General features: G+C 38.3%; 1 protein-coding gene across 3 annotated transcripts; it reads left to right on the top strand.

Annotated features, from left to right (window-relative positions):
• Positions 1–8,397: 8,397 nt before the first annotated feature.
• Rnf6 (ring finger protein 6) lies at positions 8,398–20,276 on the top strand. 3 transcript variants are annotated; one of them, XM_048341618.1, is made up of 5 exons: positions 8,398–9,731; positions 10,476–10,558; positions 12,287–12,497; positions 14,051–14,146; positions 17,491–20,276. In XM_048341618.1, exons 3-5 carry the CDS (start codon positions 12,305–12,307, stop codon positions 19,245–19,247), a joined length of 2,046 nt encoding a protein of 681 aa, XP_048197575.1. In that variant the 5' UTR covers positions 8,398–9,731; positions 10,476–10,558; positions 12,287–12,304; the 3' UTR covers positions 19,248–20,276. The 3 variants fall into 3 exon arrangements, with proteins under 3 accessions (XP_048197575.1, XP_048197576.1, XP_048197574.1); XM_048341619.1 differs by lacking the exon at positions 8,398–9,731 and adding an exon at positions 9,976–9,994; XM_048341617.1 differs by lacking the exon at positions 8,398–9,731 and adding an exon at positions 10,009–10,168.
• Positions 20,277–20,693: the final 417 nt, after the last annotated feature.

Below are 20,693 nucleotides of genomic sequence, written 5' to 3' on the forward strand. Positions count from 1 at the left end.
CTGCCATGAAGTGAAGAGTTTCCTCTACCATGTGCTCCTCACCATGCTGTGCTGTCTCACCACAGGCTTGAGGGCAACAAACAGGTCCAAGTTATCATGGGCTGAAGCATCTAAAACAGTGAGCCAAAATTAGTCTTTCCTTCTTATAAGTTGAATATCTCAGGTATTTTGTTACAGAAATAGAGACATGACTAACATAGGATCAAAACTCTCAGCAAGAGATGGGTGCCAGTGACTCATATCTTTAATCCTAGCTATTCAGGAGGCTGAGATCTGAGAATCATATTTCAAAGCCCAGGCAGGAAAGTCATGAGACTCTTATTTCCAATTAACCACAAAAAGTCAAGAAGTGTATATCTTATAAAATTAAGAAGAATGAGGGAAGGTATGAGTAGGGGAGGGATGGGAGAGAATGTTGAAGGGTGATATTGATCACAGTGCATTTTATTCACAAACTGCTTTGTTAAATGGTAACTTCTTTGCACAACTACTTAAAGATAATAAAAGTAAAAGTAAAAAAAGGGAGCTGTGATACAACTGATAGTGTTCAGATCTTGAACTCATGAGTTCAAGCCCTAGAACTGGCACAAAACAAAAACAAACAACAAGCAAACATTTTAAAAGTTCAGAAAAACAGGTCAGAATGGATTTCTAGATATGACCAGAAAAATACACCAGGGATTATGTTTCTCAGGATGTCCTAAGAAAACTAAGGTAGCAAGAAATTCACAGGTTGCAGTGATTCTAGCAAAACCAAGAAGCTATCCTCTGCAGCTAAGGCTGATTATCATCAAAGATGATTATTATCAGAAATTCTATCATAGATCCAAGCTTCCTGGTAGCAAAGGGGACTAGAGAATTCAAGAATAGCAGGAGCTAGATGAAAGCAATTATTTATCAGAGGTACTTAACTATTAGTATCACTTAATTACTACAATGGGAAGCCATGTCATAATGTTATCTGTGAGGTCCAACCTTTGGGAAGAGGAATAATAGGATTCAGGGCTTCTAGGAATATGACCAATGGGTAACCAGAAAGAACTGTTCCCAATGTATATAAATACAGGGTAACTGATCATTAAAAATCATGATTTAGCAGAAGGCGAAATGGAAATTTATGACCCCTTGTCCACGTTCCTGATCTAGGGTCATTTCCCAGACTCAGAAGCAATGTATTAAAAGTGAAGCTTAATTTTTACAATTTTTACAATTTAACAAGAGCCAGGTAATAACGGGAGTTCTGGCCCAGATTCATCTAAAAAATATCTACTGAGTCTGTGCACCCAACTGATGGTTATTTCCTCACAGAAGGGAGATACTTAGCAGTTGAAAGACTCCTCATCTCATCACATTGATTTAATGGGCAACGGACCAAAGATTATTTCAATGTGAAAATTCAAGTCGAGGTCCTTAAACTTCTCTCTCACAAAATTGTAGATCAAAAACAGTATTTCAGGAGCTGGGAATATGACGTAGTGGTAAAGTGCTTATCTCATATACATGAAGCCCTGGGTTCAATTCTTCAGCACCACATATATAGAAAAAGTCAGAAGTGGTGCTGTGGCTCAAGTGGTAGAGTGCTAGCCTTGCCCAAAAAGGAGCCAGGGACAGTGCTCAGGCCCTGAGTCCAAGCCCCAGGACTGGCAAAAAACAAAAGCAAAAAAATTTAAAAGAACAAAATTTCAGGCTAGGATGGAAGATCAGCACCACTCTCAAAGACATAAAGAATATAGGCCTACTGATTCTTATTATAACCCTATTTAAGTTACCAATCTGACTCTGCAGAACCTAAATGGATTTAGATGTATGACAACCACAAACATAACCAAATATTAGGTCTCTTGAAGTTGCCTTGATTGATTTCATGTCTTTCTTAGAGCATGTTAATACAGGATTGGTAGATGTATATAACTATTGATTTGCAAATGTGCTCATGTTCCTTTTTTAACCCCTAAACCACATTCTTTGAGATGTTTATAGTAGTTTATAAATAATAAATCCAAACAGAAAACACCTCAAATATCCCTCACAGTATAACTGGAAATTATGAAATGCTATATGATGAAAAATAAACAAAATGAAAAATAAGCAATGAAGATAAAATAGACATAATATTGAGTGAAGAATCAAGACATAAAAGAATACATTATCTACTGTATAAGTACATTTTCATGATGTGCAGAATCAGATAAAAATAAGCTATAATAACATCTCATAGTAGTGTTTAACACTGGAGGGCATTGGTTAGGAAACAGCAGGAGTTGAAGTGTCCTACAATGTTAAAATGTTCCATGTCCTTATTGATGGTTGTAGGTCACTTTAAAAAACTGACAAACAATATACTTAAAAGTTAAACAAATTTGAATGTAAGTTATACATTCATTAAAACATTAAAATAGGTTAAAATTGTAAATTTGTCAAATGTACACATTTGTGGGAGTGGGATTTCATTGTGTTCTTTCTATATTCACTAGGAAGGTGATAAGAAACTGTGTACCCAATGGCATGGACATGGTATTACATTCCCTGGGAAACGTTAACTGTTCTGCCCTCTGTCTTAATAATCCACAGGGCCTTAACTCACCTGGATGTCCAGCAGAATATTGCATTGGTGTGCTGTATTGATGATATCATATTAGTCAGATCTCAAGACCCAGAGTTGTCAAATACTCTAGGAACTATAGAAAGTAGGAAACAAAGCTTTCAAGATATAGGAGACTGACACATAAATGAAGTTTCAAATGGTTTTTAAGAGCCTAAGATTTCTGCAACATCCTCTTCAAAGTATAAGACAATTTCTTTTACCTTGCATTCCTACAACTAAGAAGAAAAGAATAATGCTTGGTAGAATTGGAAACTACTGGCTTTTAGTAAGCTATTGGCTTTAATAAATTGGAAAGCTATTGGCTTTTAGTAAAGCCAGGGATAGTAAAGGATTCTGTAATAGGTAGATCTTTGGATACAAGTAGTCCTTCCACTTTATGAATCCCAAGTTACTAGAGAAAGGTACAATGGGATACTTAGATCACACGGCACCAATTGGTGAGCCACTGTTCAGGCTATAGGGCTCTGGAGTAAATGCATCATCTGCTACAGAGAATAACATACCACCTGAAAACCAGATCCTGTCATGGTATTGGGTCCTGTTAAGAAGTGAACAACTGAAGTCGGGGGCTGGTAGCTCACACCTGTGATCCTAGCTTACTCAGGAGGCTGAGATGTGTAGATCATGGTTCAAAGCCAGCCATGGCAGGAAAGTCTATGAGATTCTTACCTCTAGTCAACCACCAAAACAACTGGAAGTGGAGCTGTGGCTGAAAGTGGTAGAACACTAATTTTCAGCACAGAAACTCAGGGACAGTGCCTAGGCCCTGAGTTCAAGCTCTAGAACTAGAAGAAAAGGAAAAAATAAAAAGAAAAGAAGAAATATTCATGGGCAATGGCAAATATTAGCCTAGCTTGTTGGTCAGGGGTTTTGAAAAAGAAAGTATGGAGTAGACTAGTGTATAAGCAGATGGGTTTACCTGTGGAAAAGGCACAAAGACTTTCCATTGTAGCAGAAGCATTAACCAATCAATTGACAAATTGACTAGGTTAGCACATTGCAGGCTCCTCCTATGGAGGCTACCCTAATTTTTACACACTGGGCTTGTGGACAGAGTATCCATGGCAGAGGTTGAAACTGTGCATGGGTCCAATAGCTTGAACTTACACCAAAGCTGTTATAGCAGCTCTTGCTTTTGAGCATCTGACCCATCAACAGTGGAGTGTTAATGGACTGTCAAGAGGCCAAACAGCCACTGGGTGGCACATCAGTTGTACCAGGCAGCTTCTAACCTGCAGAGAGTAACAGTTTATCATGACTGGCTTTGACATGTTTTCCAAGTATGTGGTTGCCATCCTGGCCCTCATTTCCTCAGCCAGTCCCAATACCGAAGGACTCAAAGAATGCCTGACCTATTGACACATGATTTCACACAGTCCTGCCTCAGACCAAGGGACTTAATTTCCAGCAAGAAGGTATTGTGGGAGGCACTTAACCAAGGATCTTCCAGATATACCATACCAATTGGAGAGTATCAAATTGATCATGTGGAACAATTGTCTGTTCAAAGCATAGCTGAGACATCACCTTGGAAATAATATCCTGTGGTTAACTCTGTTGGCCATCAGCCACTGTACAGTGTTATGTTTCCCTTAAAAGAATAACTGGATCCTGAGATTGAGGACTAAGCAGGAATGTCTCACTCACCATCACTCTCAGTGATACATTTAGAGAATTTGTGGTTTGTTCCTGCAGCTTTAGGCTGTCAGCCTAATGCTTAGAGGTTGGATGCCTTTCTCAGGGGACAGAGTGAGTCCAACTGTGGGCTTGAAGCAATACAACTGTTCGGTGGTGACTATGGGCTCCTATGCCAGAAGACTAGAAAGCAAACTATTAAAAAGAGATGGGGATGCTGCTACATAATCAGGACAGAGAAAAAAACAGTGGGAATCCACTGAGAACATTTATTGATATTTCTGTACTCAGTAGTAACTGTAAACAGGAAAGAATAGCAACCATAGGCTGGTAAGAGGATGATAGTAGGGGTCTTAAAACCAGTGGGTCTGGCCTGTAATCCTAGCTATACTCAGGAGGTGGAGATCTGGTAATTGAAGTTCAAAGACAGCTTGGGAAGGAAAAGTCCATGAGAATTTTTATTTCTAATTAACCACCAAAAAGCTGGAGCTCTGGCTCAAGTGGTAGAGTGCCAGTCTTGTGTGAAAACACTAAGGGGCAGCATGTAGGCCCTGAGTTGCCTTCCTCTCTAGAGACTTTCTAAAATAGAAGCTAGCTTACCTGTGGTATTCCCTCTCTCCTGTAGGTATCACTTAATGACAGACTGGCATGGAGACACAAAGAGCTGTCCTCCATGGGCAGTATGTGATAGTGTATTTTGTAATATCATGTTTCATTCCTCATTTTCTTGTCTTTCTACTCCGTCCATCCCATTTCCTACAGAGTCCTCCCTAATACACAGCAAGCAAGAATCCTTATCTCTGGCTCTGTTTCTAAACAACCTAACCCAAGACAATCATTGCCCTAATTAAGAATAGTTATCAGGAGAGTCCTTGAGGGTAGTTTTCTGCACAGAAAGAATTATTCAGAAGTTTCCCTTGAGAAATGAAATATTGAAACATGCTATAAAATGATGATCCTATAAAAAAAATCATGCTATGTTAAAGAATCCATACACAAAAGACAACACAGTACATAGTTTCATCAGCTTGAAATGTGTATAATAGGTAAATCCAAAAATACAGAAAGTAGGTTAGCAAATTCCAGGGTAGAAAGAAGTAGGGTGATGGAGGAACAAAGGGCAAACAAATGTAGCAGTGGTATTCACAAGACAACATGTTGAAAATGAACTATACAACTTGTGGGTAGGGGCAAGAGGGAAAATAAGAGAGAAAGCAAGGGAAGGGGTAACATTGTTCAAAAAGAAATGGACTCTTTACCCAACTTATGTAACTGTAACCCTTCTGTATATCACCTTTATAATAACGATAAAAAACTTTTTAAAAGAAAGAAATAGGATGACTACTAATGTAGATATTAGGCATCTAGATTCCAAATTCAACATCTTAGTTACACTTTAGGTTTTTGCATTTGATATTTTTTACTACAGTGATAAATAGTCATTTGGAAATAATCTCTAACTTTCAATTTTATTCTTTATACTTATTTCATTTCTCATTTTCAAATAAACATTTTTGAACTCTGTAAATTTGGCTTGTTATTTGTTTCTGTTAAATTTAACTCCTTCCTGAATCCTTAAGTAGTATTTTTTAAATTAACAATAAAATTTCATGAGCCTACAGCCTAGGTTACATAGCATGACCCTGTCTGAAAAAAAAGACCCCATGTTTTTCTTTGTTCTTCTGCTGCCTTCACTATATTCATAAAATTTCGATTTAAACTTAGAAGTCTGAATTAACTACTCATTTTCATATAATACATTTTAATTAAGGATGTCATTTTATGAAGTCAAGTCTCTTGAACATGTCAAGTCCATTTTTTTTTTTTTTTTTTTTGGCCAGTCCTGGGGCTTGGACTCAGGGCCTGAGCACTGTCCCTGGCTTCTTTTTGCTCAAGGCTAGCACTCTGCCACTTGAGCCACAGCGCCACTTCTGGCCGTTTTCTGTATATGTGGTGCTGGGGAATTGAACCCAGGGCCTCATGTATACAAGGCAAGCACTCTTGCCACTAGGCCATATCCCCAGCCCGTCAAGTCCATTTTGTGCAAAAATATACAGAGAATCTTTTCAGTGTTATGGTTTTAATTATTTTATACCATTTAAGTATAAAAACAACTGGAGTTAAAAGATGCACACACATAAAAAAGGTCAGATACATTTAACTATTAAAATTGTCTAGACAAGAAATGTTGGCATTTTATTTGACTTGGAAATACTCAGAATGATTTATCTCTTTTATCTAGCTATCACATGTACTTCTCTTTGCTGGATTTATGCTACATTCATCCCAACTCTGCTTCCAGTAACCCACAACTTCTTACAAAAAAACTTGACCATATTTTTATATTTTAGCTCTTAGAATGTAAAATGTATTCTCCATTTAACATTTTAAAACACATATCAACATTTAAAGTGATTTCTGCTTGAACTTTGTATGTATAACGTGTTATTTTCCCTGACCTATATTCTCAATATCTAAGATAATTGTACTAGCATGTACTAATCCTATTTGCTACAGAATTGTAATTTTCTGTTCATCCATGCAGTAAACAGAAAGAGCCTTGTTCCCAGTGCTATGCTAAGTTCTAAGACTTAAAAAAATGAATAAAATGATTTTTTTCACATTTAAGGGGCTTAGATTCTATGTGAGGGAAGACTGAAAAAATGAATAGAAAACCACTAAGAGTACTTGCTTAATGGCTATCTTTTTCCACTGAAAAGTAAGGCATGTCTAGCTACCTAGGACACTGAGATTTTGAAGTCATCCTAGACAGGAAAGTCTGTGAGACTCTTTTCCCCAGTGGAGCTGTGGCTGAGGTACTCTCCCAAGTGGAGCTGTGGCTGAGGTACTAGAGCACTAGCCTTGTGAGAAAAAGCTGAGTACCAAATCCCAGTACACACACACACACACACACACACACACCCGAAAGGCCAGTATTGGTGGCACATGCCTATACACCTAACTTCTCAGAAGACTGAGGGTTTTGCAGAAAACCTGGGTGGGAAAGCCTGTGAGACTCTTTTTTTTTTTTTTTTTCTCCAGTCTTGGGGCTTGGACTCAGGGCCTGAGCACTGTCCCTGGCTTCCTTTTACTCAAGGCCACTCTGCCACTTGAGCCACAGCGCCACTTCTGGCCATTTTCTATATATGTGGTGCTTGGGAACCAAACCCAGGGCTTCATGTATACGAGGCAAGCACTTTTGCCACTAGGCCATATTCCCAGCCCCTGTGAGACTCTTATCTCCAATTAGTTACCATATAAAGAAGGAAGTGGAGCTGTGAAAGTGGTAGAGTGCTAGCCTTGAGCATTGAAGCTCAGGGTCATTATACCCTGGCCCTGATTTAAAGCCCCAAGACCAGCACTAAAAAAAAAAAAAAAAAAAAAAAGTAAGGCAAGGACTTTGTTCACTAGGGCATTTCATTTACCACTGTTACCACTGGCTCTAATTCATAGGCACACTTCATTAAATAGAAGGATACTTGCTAAAATAGTTTTATACAGCCTAAGCAGAGTGCTTGAATGAGTGCCACCTTCAGTTTGATCCCTAGTACTGAAAAAAATATTAAAAGGAAAGAAATAGAGTTGTGTAAGAGTTAGATTGTATAGCTGTTTTATGTGTAGATACTGGATGAGGTTAAAGTGAGCACCTCGGGTGTATCAGGAAAATTTCATTAAAGATATTTGAAGCTGGGCACCTGGGGCTCACACCAATAGTCTTAGCTACTTAAGAGGCTGAAACTTGTAGGACCCAGGCCAAAGTAGAAAAGTCTGAGAAACTATATCCCAACAAGAAAGAGGTGTGATGCTTTGTGCCTGTTATCCTATCTACTGTGGGAAATGAAATATAGGAAGATCATAGTACAGGTATGTGCCTGTGCAAGAAGGCAAAACCCCATTTCTAAAATAACCAGCCCAGAAAAAGGCTGAACATAAAGCTCATAACTCAATGGCAGAATGCCTACCTGTATCAAGCATTGATTTCACACTCAAGTACTTTAAAAAAACAAAAACAAAAAACTAAGATTTGAGCTGAGTCCTGAGAGAGGAAGTTATGTTAGGTTGAGATTGGTTCAGTTGCTAAGAGATCACTTACAGTGTACAGCAGAGAAATCTTCAGGTCCTTGCAATTGGCTCTACATGCATATTTCCTTTTTATTATTGACACCACTGTGCTGATTAAAAATTTGACCATTTACCCCAACTATACTGATAGGGCCGGCCACTCATGCTAAGAAGTGCATCTCATTATAAAGGCATACAGCATAAAGATGGAAATAGCTCCCCAAAAGTCAATCAACAATGAAAGAAGGAAGAAATGTGATAATGTGATAAATCATTGCATGGTGCTAATAGAGAGGTTAAGTCATTTGGATGGCCAGGGTGTCAGGAAATGTTAGGTTAGGGCCTGATGATGACTACTGACCCCAAATGAAGAAATTAACGAGGTAAGTTTGGTGTTAGATCTCAGAAAACAACTCAAACCACAGGGAGTTTTAAGCTACTTTTTCAGCAGCAAATTAGGATTAAAAAGAAGTTCTCCACCCAATCCCCACAAGCCAGGTGTATATGGCTCAAGCTTTTAATCCTAGCTACTTGGGAGGTACAGAAGTACTCCAGCCTAGGCAAAAGTTCATGAGATTTCATCCCAAATAATGGCTGGACTCAGTGGTATGTGCCTATCATCCTATCCACTCTAGAAAGCACAAATAGGAGGGTTACATTCCAGGCTAGTCTGGGCATAAACCAAGACCCTATCTCAAAAAACATTACAAGAGTGGCTCAAGCGGTAGAGGACCTGCTTAGCACGTAGGGTGATCTAAAGCTTGAACTGCAGAAGTGTCAAAGAAAAAGCACTTAGTACCATTTATGGTCATTTCCAAGTCTCGGCTAGCTAAAAAGTCCAGGCTGATGAACACACTACACTTGGGCAGTTAAGTGACAGGAACAGACAAGTTGTACTGCACTCTGTCATCAGACGAGGGACAAACAGGAGAACACCAACGCACAAAGCAGGTGCTGGCACGTTGCAAGCACGGAAAGCTCAGTCTCCGGGAGCTGGCGCTCCTCCCCCTATCTTTACCCCGCCTCCCCGCCCTCCCGCAATGAGCGGCCAGGCAGTCTGGACTTGAAAAGGAGACCCCGTGACCGCGGCGTGGCGGGGGCGGAACGCTGGCGTTCGCTCCCTCCGGAGGCAGTTTCCACACGGACCACAGGAGCGCTTCAGACCCGCTGCTGAGCGTCCTCCCTTCGCGCGGCCTGGTGCTGGGAACTGACGGGCCGAGGCCTGCCATTCTTCTCCATAGCTTCCCCTCGGCCGCGGCGACCCCACACTGCAGCCGGGCCCCATTCTAGGATTGCGCGGCCTCCCCAGGCGCCGCGGCCACCCGGTCCGGCTGCCCCACCACAGCCTCCGGCACGGGAGAGGACCGCCGCCCGCGGTACCGCCTCTTGTTTTTCCGGGCCGGAGGCGGGTCGGACGGTTCTAGTTGAGGTGGGCCGGGTGGGGGGGTGGGGGGAGTGCCAGTCGCTCGGGGTCCCAACCACCACTACTTCCTGGACACGCCGCGGAAAACAGGCCGTCCGGGGGGTGGGTGGGTGGGCGGGGGACACCCACCTCTTCTCTGATTGGCTAATTGCTCTGTACATGAGCTTCCGTAGCCGGGGATTGGCTCGGGAGCGCCGTCTGTCACCTGCTTCCCTGTGGGAATCTAGGTCGCTAAGGGAAGCGTTACTTGAGACCCGGTTGGGGGAGAGGTTGGTTGGGCCCCGGAGCCCGGTTTGTTTGTTGTATAGTGGGGACGGTCCCTCGGGCGCGAGCTTCTGTCGCAACGGCTAAGGGAAGAACCAGTAGCGAGGCGGAGGGCGGAGGTGGCAAGAAAGTAAGGGTTTTAGAAGTAGAATCACCTCACCCCTGCAGCATCCGAATGGGTACGTGGTAGGGAGAGGAAGGCCGTTGCGAGAGGAGGCGGCCTAATCCCAGGAGCAGTGACGGTGTAGGAGGCAAGGCCTAAATTTGTGGTGCCAGGGGAAAAAATAATGGGTCTTAGGTCTTGGAGGGGCGGAGGGTGGCGATGATTTTCATGACCGGATTGTATAGGGACTCTCTTAATTTTCTGGGTGAGCTTATAACAAAATCCACTGGCGAATATTCGTTGGCTTTTCTTTAGAGTTGGGAGACTCTGGCCTTCCAAGAAGCAACTTGATGAATAATTCAGCCCTCTTTTTATGGCTTCAGATGGGCAGCTCTCAAAAAAGGCACAAACAACTGAAGGAGGGATACGATTTCATATGTTAAAGACATGTTGAAAGGAAAATAAGGTATTCACATTGATTTAATTGTGGATAATTGTACAAAAATAATATCTCAGAAGAGACAATTTTAGGCTTTTAGTAGTAGGCTGTCCCGCGTTTTGTATCAGTTTTTCCACGTTGTAAGTTGCTTAAAATCTTACTATAACCACCATATAATGCTTTTTGCTGCTTTGTGAGCCAGACAGTTCTGGAAATGGGAAATCTTGCATTTAAAATAATGCTAACTAGCATTTTAGTGGACAGTGCTACTAAATCTTTGATTCAGAGTGATTGTAATAACCACTAAAAACACCTTGAATTTGCAATTTAAAATACACAGAAATTGGATAGTTACCTACTCTTACAGTAGTTTAGACTCCTAGGCTAACTTCTGTGTAAAGCAGCTTGCTTTATATTTTGAGAGGTAGAGTTGCAACATTTGCTTCCCTGGCAGCCTAGCCATTTGTTCTCCAGACTGTATTCAGTCAGGTGTTGTATTGTTACACATATCTCTTAGTGAGCACACCAAAAAATTGCCAAAGAATAGTTTATTTCCTCAACAGAACACCTCCATTAGCTATTAATGATAGACCTGAACCCTACCCTGGAAAATTTTGACCATGGATTGGGAATGAGATCTGGGTATCTGGATTTTAAAAGAATTCCTTCATGTCAGTGATAAACTCCTATATTAGTAACTTACTAGCTTGATGTGCTTAAAAATTCCAAAATGAGGGGACTAGGAATGTGGGCTAGAGGTAGAGTGCTTTTCTAGCATACAAGAAGCCCTGGGTTCAATTCCTTAGCACCACATGTACAGAAAAAGCTGCAAGTGGTGCTGTGGCTCAAGTGGTAGAGTGCTAGCCTTGAGCAAAAAGAAGCGAGGGACAGTGCTCAGCCCCAGGACTAGGGGAAAAAAAAATTCTAAAATGGGACAAATGGTTATCTCTTGATTCCTTTATAAATAAAAATAAGTTACTTAGGAATGACATTTGAAGGTAATCCAAAAATAGCATCTGCTTAGGCAAAGTCAGGAAGTATCACTGGCAGTCAGAAATCCCTGGACCTAAGCATTCCAGTCTGTGAGATAAAGGCAGTATGGAGAAGCACAGAGTTTTGAAGAACTCCCACAAACTTCAGAGCTGCACAATTCTGTTGTTTCCTATTGGATTTCATAGCCCTCCTGTTGAGCTTTAAGGGAAGATCAACTCCAAGTCTGTTCAGAAGACAGAATAGGTAAATTACTTTTAAGTCAAAGTGCAGTGAGATTGTGGTGATGATACTACCTTTATTACCTTTATTTTGGAAGGAATTCATTTCTGGAAATCTCTTTGCTTATTACGAACATGAATAACTCAAGCTCAAAATTTCTGTGTTAAAATGAAGTACTCATATATTTGAAACATGAGTGAGGATTTTTAGATCAGCTTTACCAGACTCTCAAAGAGGGGAAAAAAGAAAATTTGGTCTTCAGATATGAAGCATTTGTGCTGAATTCTGTGTGGCTAAATACATAAGGCAAAGTAGTAGGTCCAAATGTGTTGTCTTCTAGAAGCTATTTAAAAAAAAATTTTGCCTTAAGTTCTCCCACTGCAAGATTTGATAAAAGTAGTATTTGAGTAAGGCACAAAATTAAAAAAATTTGAATTTAAAAATGCAAAGTTTAAAATATGCAGTCTATGATTAATAACTTGGATTATACTCTCTCTCTGTGTGTGTGTGTGTGTGTGTGTGTGTGTGTGTGTATTTGAACAGGAATCCCAGAGCCTCAGTATGAATCAGTCTAGACCTAGATCTGTTGGTGGTGGCGAAGAAACTTCATCTCAAGACCAAAATCATCGTGAAAATGAGAGAAGATGGCAGCAAGAGCGTCTCCACAGAGAAGAAGCATATTATCAGTTTATTAATGAACTGAATGATGAAGATTATCGGCTAATGAGAGACCATAATCTTTTAGGCACCCCAGGTAAGATATGGATGAGAGAGAGTATGTCTTTTCTCATCATTGGAAAGAAACATTTCAAATAAGGATAGCTAGGGCCCCTCTCTTTCCTCTGCCAAAATATTATGTACTGTTTTTGTGAACTTTACAAAATAACAGTAGAAAAATAATTAGCTCACTTCGTATTTGATGAGAAGAATACGTATATGTGGACCAACACAAATTTCAAACAGGTTAATGTAAGTGTTAAGTACTTGAACACATATTCAAGAATATAGTTCTGTTTCTCTCTTTTGCTACTACCTCCCCCCTTCTTTCAGTTTTACATTGTTGTGGATTGAACCTAGGGAATGCTAGGCAAGTGTTTTACTATTGAGTTATACCCCAAACTCCCCATTTCCCTAAAGTGAAACAAAATATTTATAAAATATTTACAAAATATTTATAATTAGACTTGAAACTGAAGTCTAATTCATTTGGGGTGTTAATAAGTATTAAGCTATAAAGTAATAGCCCCCAAAGTTCAATGTGCTTTATATTTTTTTACAAATTTATTTTAGAAATAAATTGAAATTTCTGTTTTCAGATATTGTTGTTTTTATGTTGATGGCTTATGTAATAAAGTAAATTTCAAGTAAAGGAAGATGTGTTAAAATATTCTATATATATGTTTATATGTATGTGTGCATATGTGTATATATATGTGTATATGTACACACACAAACACACACACACACACACACACACACACGCGCGCGCGCGCGCACATGTGACCTGGGAGCTGTCCCTGAGCTTCTGTGCTCTACTCCAATGCTTATGTGCCCAGGACTAGCACTTTACTGTTTGAGCTACAACTCCACTTCTGCCTTTTTGATAGTTAACTGGAGATAAGAATCTCACTGACTTTCCTATCCAGGCTGGTTCAAACCATGATTCTCAGATCTCAGCCTCCTGAGTAGTTATAGTTAGGGTTACAGACATAAATCATCGGGGCCTGGCTTCCCTTGTTAATTTCTTCTTATTTGTTATTTATGTTTGTTCGTTTTTAACACAGGCTCCAGGCTAGCACTTTTGCTTTACTGCTTTTGCCCTGGGCTCTCTTAGACCAAGATCTTCTTACATATGCATACAGCCATGTCAACCTTGCACAGTTTGCTAATTTTTGGGGTGTGTGGGAAAGTCTTGCTAACTTTTTGCCTAGGCTGGCATTGAGCCATGAACTTCTTGATTTCTGTTTTCCAAGCACCTGGAATTCCACATATGAGTCATTATACTCAGCCTAATTTCTTTTTAAGTCTGACAAAAATGCACCTAATTATTGTTTATAGGTTCCTATATGTATCAAGTAACAGTGTTTTTGCCAATTACTCAAATCATATTTTAATTAATTTTAACAAAATAACATTAAATGAGACACAAGCAAATTGATGTATATATGTGTCAGTTAAGTATTTTAAGTTTACACAACATGAAAATAATAGCACATTGTTTTCTATAGTTTGCTAAAAATTAGTTTCAGCCTTCATGAGTTCTCATAAAACTTGATAATTTAAAATTGTTGCTTTTCATTGTTTCAGGAGAAATAACATCAGAAGAACTACAACAGCGGCTAGATACAGTGAAGGAACAATTAGCATCTCAGCCTGACTTGAGAAATGGGACAAATAATAGAGGTAATATGGAGTCCTTTCCGTAAAGAATAAGCTTGATTAGAGCAGTGATAAGTAAAGGAAATACTGTATCTTGTGTAGTATATTTAGTTTTGATGTTTTCAGGTAATGTTTATGTATGATAGACAGCATAGATAAAAAATGTGAATAAAGTGTCTTATACACACAGATTGCCTTCAGAAAGCTTTCATTACATGAAATAGTATAGAATTAAGTTAATTAGAAACAATTCTAGTTAATCTTAGACTATATACACTACTTTTCTACAGTGTTCTAACTAGGCTTAGCTTCTAACAATTTGTATGCAGAGAGACCAAATCAGGACACCTGTTTTTATTTCTTTTAAAGACTTTTTTATTTGTTGTTTTATTAAACAAACATAGCAATAATATAAAAAAGGTTTTATTAAAAATTCAAACTAAGGGCTGGGAATGTGGCTTAGTGACTGAGCGCTTGTCTAACATGCATAAAGTCCTGGGTTGAATGCCTCAGCACCACATATACAGAAAAAGCTGGAAGTGGTGCTGTGGGTCAAGTGGTAGAGTGCTAGCCTTGAGCAAAACAAAGCCAGGGACAGTGCTCAGGCCCTGGGTTCAAGCCCCAGGACTGGCAAAAAAAAAAACACCACAAAAAAAACCCCTAAGTATTGGGAATATGGGGATTTAGCTCAGTGGAATGGCATTGGCCCTGAATTTAGTCCTCAGCTCTGAAAACAAAAAAATCAAACTAGTAAACGTCAATAAAGCTAGAAATAATACCTAATTTTGGTGTTCCTCTTATCAGTTCTGTCTCCATCCCCACATCCCCAGATATATTTATTTGTAATTTCACCTATTATGTCAAAATGATCGTACCAATTATAGTGAATTCAGTAAATTTTCAAAATGCAATAGCTTTATAAAATAGAATTTTTTTTTTCTGTGCTAACACTCAGAGAAGACAAATTTGTTTCACAAATCCTAGGAACTACCTAACTAACAGAGTGAGTCTATAATTGTACCATCTATAAAGTAGCTACTAGCCAAATGTGACTTTCTAATTAATTTAATAAATTTATAAGGAAGTTCCTTAGTCATACCAGCTACATTCAGCTTCTCACCAGTCACATGCAACTGGACTGCACAAATATAAAACATTTCTCCTGTTGCAGAGTGGTTTATGGATACTTCTCTGTTCCAGAGTATCATTTGCATGGTCATGCTTAGTTACATCCACAGCTAGGTACTGGCTGGCACCTAGGCCAGGTTGTCTCCATGTCCATTTGCCATGCTTGTAATTTATAATAGAAGAAGAGTAGGAGGAAATTGAGCTAACTTGTCTATATTCACTGTTGTCATTGCATTGTAATTAATCAAAGATGGACTAGCATTAAGCATGATTATTCACCTGCCTTTTACTCATATTTTTTCAAACTAAAATGGAAATTAGATATTAGCCCACTTTTGTGTTCAGATATGTAAGTTGTATTGAAAAACCTCTCATGTTGGTCTTTTAAGTATGTTTTACTCATCAAGTAGCTTATTATTTTTAGAATCTAGCTAAGGTCACTATTTTACTGCACCATCAAGGATTAAGAGCTTTAACTTAAACATTAAAAGAAAAACAAGCTTCAACATTTATGAAGAAAAAAAAAAGTTTATAAGCTAGATTGCAATATTTTAATGAAATAAAGTTTTTCTAATAGGTATTTCTGATTTGAACAGATTTTAAAGTCAACGTCTGTCTCAAAGTATTTTTATTGAGTTTTATACTCAGTGAAAATATATCAAATGTACTTAAAAAATCAAAATATTTTATTGAGTTTTATACTTTAAACTCTCTGGTTACAGATGAAATATTTAAGCTTAGCATAGTAGCTCTATCATAATGAAAAATTTATCTGGGACACATTGATTTATAAAGTGGTTCATTTCATAGTATTGTGAGTCTCACTAGTCTTGCAACTATTGTAGAAGCTGGGAATTAAGAGAGAGAGTGTGTCTGTGTGTAAATGTGTGTTTGTGTATACGTGTATACTGTACCAGTACTAGGGCTTGAACTCAGGACCTTGCTTAGCTTTTTTTGCTCAAGGTTGGTGCTCTACCACTTGAGCCACACCCCCACTTCTAGCTCTTTGTTGGTTAATTGGAGATTTGTCTCTGGGATTTGTCTGCCCATGCTGGCTTTGAACCCAAATCTTCAGATTTCAGCTTTCTGGTATATTTATATAGTAGCTAGGATTATAGGTGTGAGCCACTGGTACCCACCTTTTAGGCTGGAGAACTAGTAATGAGTAAAATGAGACAAATATCTTTGTCTTCATGGAGTTTACATCTAAATGAAATAATGTAAGTTGAGAATGTTTATTGCATATACTTCCTACCTTTGTGTCAGGTGTTAATCACTTTATATTCAGTATCTTATTTTATATTCACAATAACCCTATGAGATTCGTACCTCTTATTTAAAAACAAATATAAAGCCATATAAAACTCTCACTTCACACAAAGGCAGCTAATATGGTTCTAACATTTTATTCAGGAAGCTAGGTTTCTTTAGATGTATAGTTTTTGGCAGGTCCTGAGAAATAGTATAAAATTCCTAAGGAACGATTCCAGATATAAAATGAATTTTGGATGAAGTTTGCCATTGTATTTTATTGCTTCTAGTATATGAGGAAAATAATCACAAATGTAAAATTTTGGTTTCAGATATAGTTCTCATTTTCTTAATAACAAGCAGATATAAAACAAGAAAGTAGATTTCTCCACAATTTTGTATAAATAGTATATAAAGTTTTATAATCACATAAATAGTAGTTTAATTGTTTTAGTATGTTTGTTATATATACTCTTACAAAGTTCATGTTTTTTGTTTTGTTTTGTTTTGCCACCGTTGTAGTACCAGGACTTGAATTTGCAGCTTGTAGCCTTTTGCTTGTTAAGTTGGTGTTCTTCCACTTGAGGCCCCTGGCCTTTTTTGCTTTAGGTTTTCTTTTTCTTTTTTTTTTTTTCAATTGTGTCTTGGGGCCAGTCTCAGACCTCAATCTTCTTACCTATAACTCCCAGTAAATGGGACCACAGTAAAGAAATCACCATGCCTGGCTTGTTGATTGAGATGGGGGTGTGGGAGGAGAGGCCTTGCTAACTTGTCCAGGCTAGCTTCTAACTGCAGTTTTCCCAAGCTTTGTCTTCTGGGTAGCTAGGATTACAAGTACATGCCTAACCCTTTTAACCTTTTTACATTAATTAAAAACACAGTCATTCTTTAATACAAATTCTATTTTTTTTTATTTTTACAAGCTTTCAATAAGGATCTAAGGATAGATTTTAGAAATAGACCTATAGTTGATTTAATTTGCCTTTCAGATTCAGAAATTCTTAGTGAAAGTTCAAATGAAGATTCTCTGATGGAATGGTTGAACACCTTTCGTCGCACAGGAAATGCTACACGAAGTGGACAAAATGGGAACCAAACTTGGAGAGCTGTGAGTCGAGCAAACCCAAATAGTGGAGAGTTTCGGTTTAGTCTGGAAATCCACATAAATCATGAGAATAGAGGATTTGAAGTTCCTAGAGAAGATTACATGGACATTCCATTGTCAGATATTAGCAGAGATCATACTAGAAATAGGCAACAAAGATCAACTAGTCCTGTGGCTAGGCGAACAAGAAGCCAAACCTCAATGAATTCCAGTGGTAGTCGTCCTAATCGTCCAAGGACTAGGCTTGGTTCAAGGGGGCAGAATTTGGTTGAAGGATCATCCTCAACACTGGGAAGGTCAAGAAATGGCATCGGGGAAGCAGTTAGCATTCCTAGAACTAGTTCTCCTAGCACTAATTTTAGTACTCACACAAACCAATCAGGTAGTGAACTCAGGCAGAGGGAGGGGCAGCGATTTGGAGCAGCACATGTTTGGGAAAATGGGGCTAGAAGTAATGTTACAGTGAGGAATACAAACCAAAGATTAGAGCCAATAAGATTACGGTCTACTTTCAGTAGTCGAAGCCGTTCACCAATTCATAGGCAGAGTGGCACTGTTTATTACAATTCTCAACGGGAAAGCAGACCTTTGCAGCAAACCATTAGAAGGTCTATTAGAAGGAGAGGTATAACTCAGGTTTTTTTAGAACAGGATAGGGGACGCCGAGATACTACACATGCCCCATTCTCTAATTCAAGACTTGTGTCAAGAATAACAGTAGAAGAAGGAGAAGAATCTAGCAGATCATCAACTGCTGTACGACGACATCCAACAATCACACTGGACCTTCAAGTGAGAAGGATTCGTCCTGGAGAAAGTAGAGATCGGGATAGTATTGCAAATAGAACCCGATCTAGAGTAGGGCTAGCAGAAAATACAGTCACTGTTGAGAGCAATAGTGGGGGTTTTCGCCGAACTATTTCTCGTTTAGAAAGGTCAGGTATTCGAACCTATGTTAGCACTATAACAGTTCCCCTTCGGAGGGTTTCTGAGAATGAGCTTGTTGAGCCATCCTCAGTGGCTCTTCGGTCAATTTTAAGGCAGATCATGACTGGGTTTGGAGAACTAAGTTCTCTAATGGAGGCTGAGTCTGAGTCAGAGATTCAGAGAAATGGTCAGTATTTGCCAGAGATGCACTCAGAACTGAGTAACTTAGGTTCAGGTCATGACAGCAGCCAGCGTAGTGTAGGTTCATCACGAGATAGGCGAGGCCAAGGAAGCAGCACTGAAATGTCAGGTGAAAATGAGACCACCCAGCCACAGGTTCGAAACAGAGACAACAGAGGTAGCAGGCAATTGGAAAATTCAAACAATTTAGTTGAAACTGGAACCTTACCTATTCTTCGTCTTGCTCACTTCTTTTTACTAAATGAGGGTGATGATGAACCTATACGTGGTTTAACCAAAGAGCAGATTGACAATCTTTCAACCCGGAACTATGAGCATAATGGTATTGATAGTGAATTAGGTAAGATCTGTAGTGTTTGTATTAGTGACTACGTAACTGGAAACAAGCTCAGGCAATTACCTTGTATGCATGAATTTCACATCCACTGTATTGACCGATGGCTCTCAGAGAATTGTACTTGTCCAGTCTGTCGGCAGCCTGTTTTAGGATCCGGGGTAGCGAACAATGGATGAAGTGATGTGATCTATTCAAATACTGTATTTTAATACAGCTGAGTATTCAAACATTCTTTTGTTGAGTTATCTGTGATGAATTAACCAGGATGAAAAAATAACAGATTATAGTTTGAACTATTTTTTGTGTGCTTTTTTAACTTGTTAAAAAGAGGACATTTATATAAAATTTAAAATGCAAATGTTCAATTATCCAAAAGTACAGAGTAGTTAATATTGCTAGAACCAAATAACTTTCAAAATGTTTTTATTTTGGTAATTTTGTCATGCTAAGCACTTTTGTATCTGCACAATTCTGTAAGTTCAAAAATCAGTCTTCTTTTTCTTAATATTACCGCAGACTTTACTTGGATTTTCAAGTTTCATAAGCTTAGTGGTATCTAAGTCTGAAAGAATGTTTGGCTAAATATGTTTGCTAAATATATTCAAGTTACTTGAAGTGATAATTTAACATGCAGCATACTATATGTGTATATATAGATATATAATTTTAAAGTTAAATATACAGTCTAGAAAGTACAAGTTTGATTCTTATTTAAGCTTTTGGGAAAATACTGCATATGGCACAATATTTAATGTTGACAAGGTCATTTCTGAGAGAAAGTGGAATAAGATATATTCTTAAGCTAGAGATAATTTACTGAAGCGTCTCTGACAATCTTGAGTTTTTAGGTAGCAAGCATACATAGTACTGAACAAGTATTTCTTTATTCAGAAATGGAACAAGGGAAATTTAGGACATAAAGGTTATGAGTTCAGCCTTTTTGTGACTTTTTGGAAGTGCAAGCAATTCTTGGGATTAAGTAAGATATACAATATGCATGGTGTCTCAAAATTAATTTTTAAACCTAAAAAACAAAGTCTATAAAGAACCAAAAACATAGATAATGTGTTAAGTTCACTTGGAGGCCAAAAAAGAAAAAAAAGAACTCCAAAGAAAACAAAAGAAAAAGCTTTAAGAGAATGTAGAATTTATATAAACACAAAGTATGCATTAAAGATCCATTTCTAACAATAAATATTAAAACAGATTTTATTGTGAATTGTTTTTTTTTCCTTTTCCTTCACTTTGCCTTATTCACTGTCAAAATATCTATTTCATAATAGTTAATTTTGTTCTTGATGACCTGTGAAACATGAAGAGATTCATAAGAAGGGTCTTCCTGAACCTTAATGTTTAAGACTACTGAAAAATTATACCCTCTGGGCCAATGATTGTATGTTTATATCTGGAAAAATAGGAACCTGATAAATTATCACTAATGACTTTTGAACTTAGCATCATGAAGCCTTACTCATTTAAATTTTAAAAGAAACTATAAAATTTGGTGGAACAAAAGAACCCATGAAACATTTCACATTTTTTTCCTTTCCTCACTTTTATTTAAAGGGATACAAACACAGTTTATATTTCTGGAATATAATATCGGGAAAACTATAGCAATT

Source organism: Perognathus longimembris, chromosome 3, assembly GCF_023159225.1.
Source record: "Perognathus longimembris pacificus isolate PPM17 chromosome 3, ASM2315922v1, whole genome shotgun sequence".
Taxonomy (NCBI): Eukaryota; Metazoa; Chordata; class Mammalia; order Rodentia; family Heteromyidae; genus Perognathus; species Perognathus longimembris.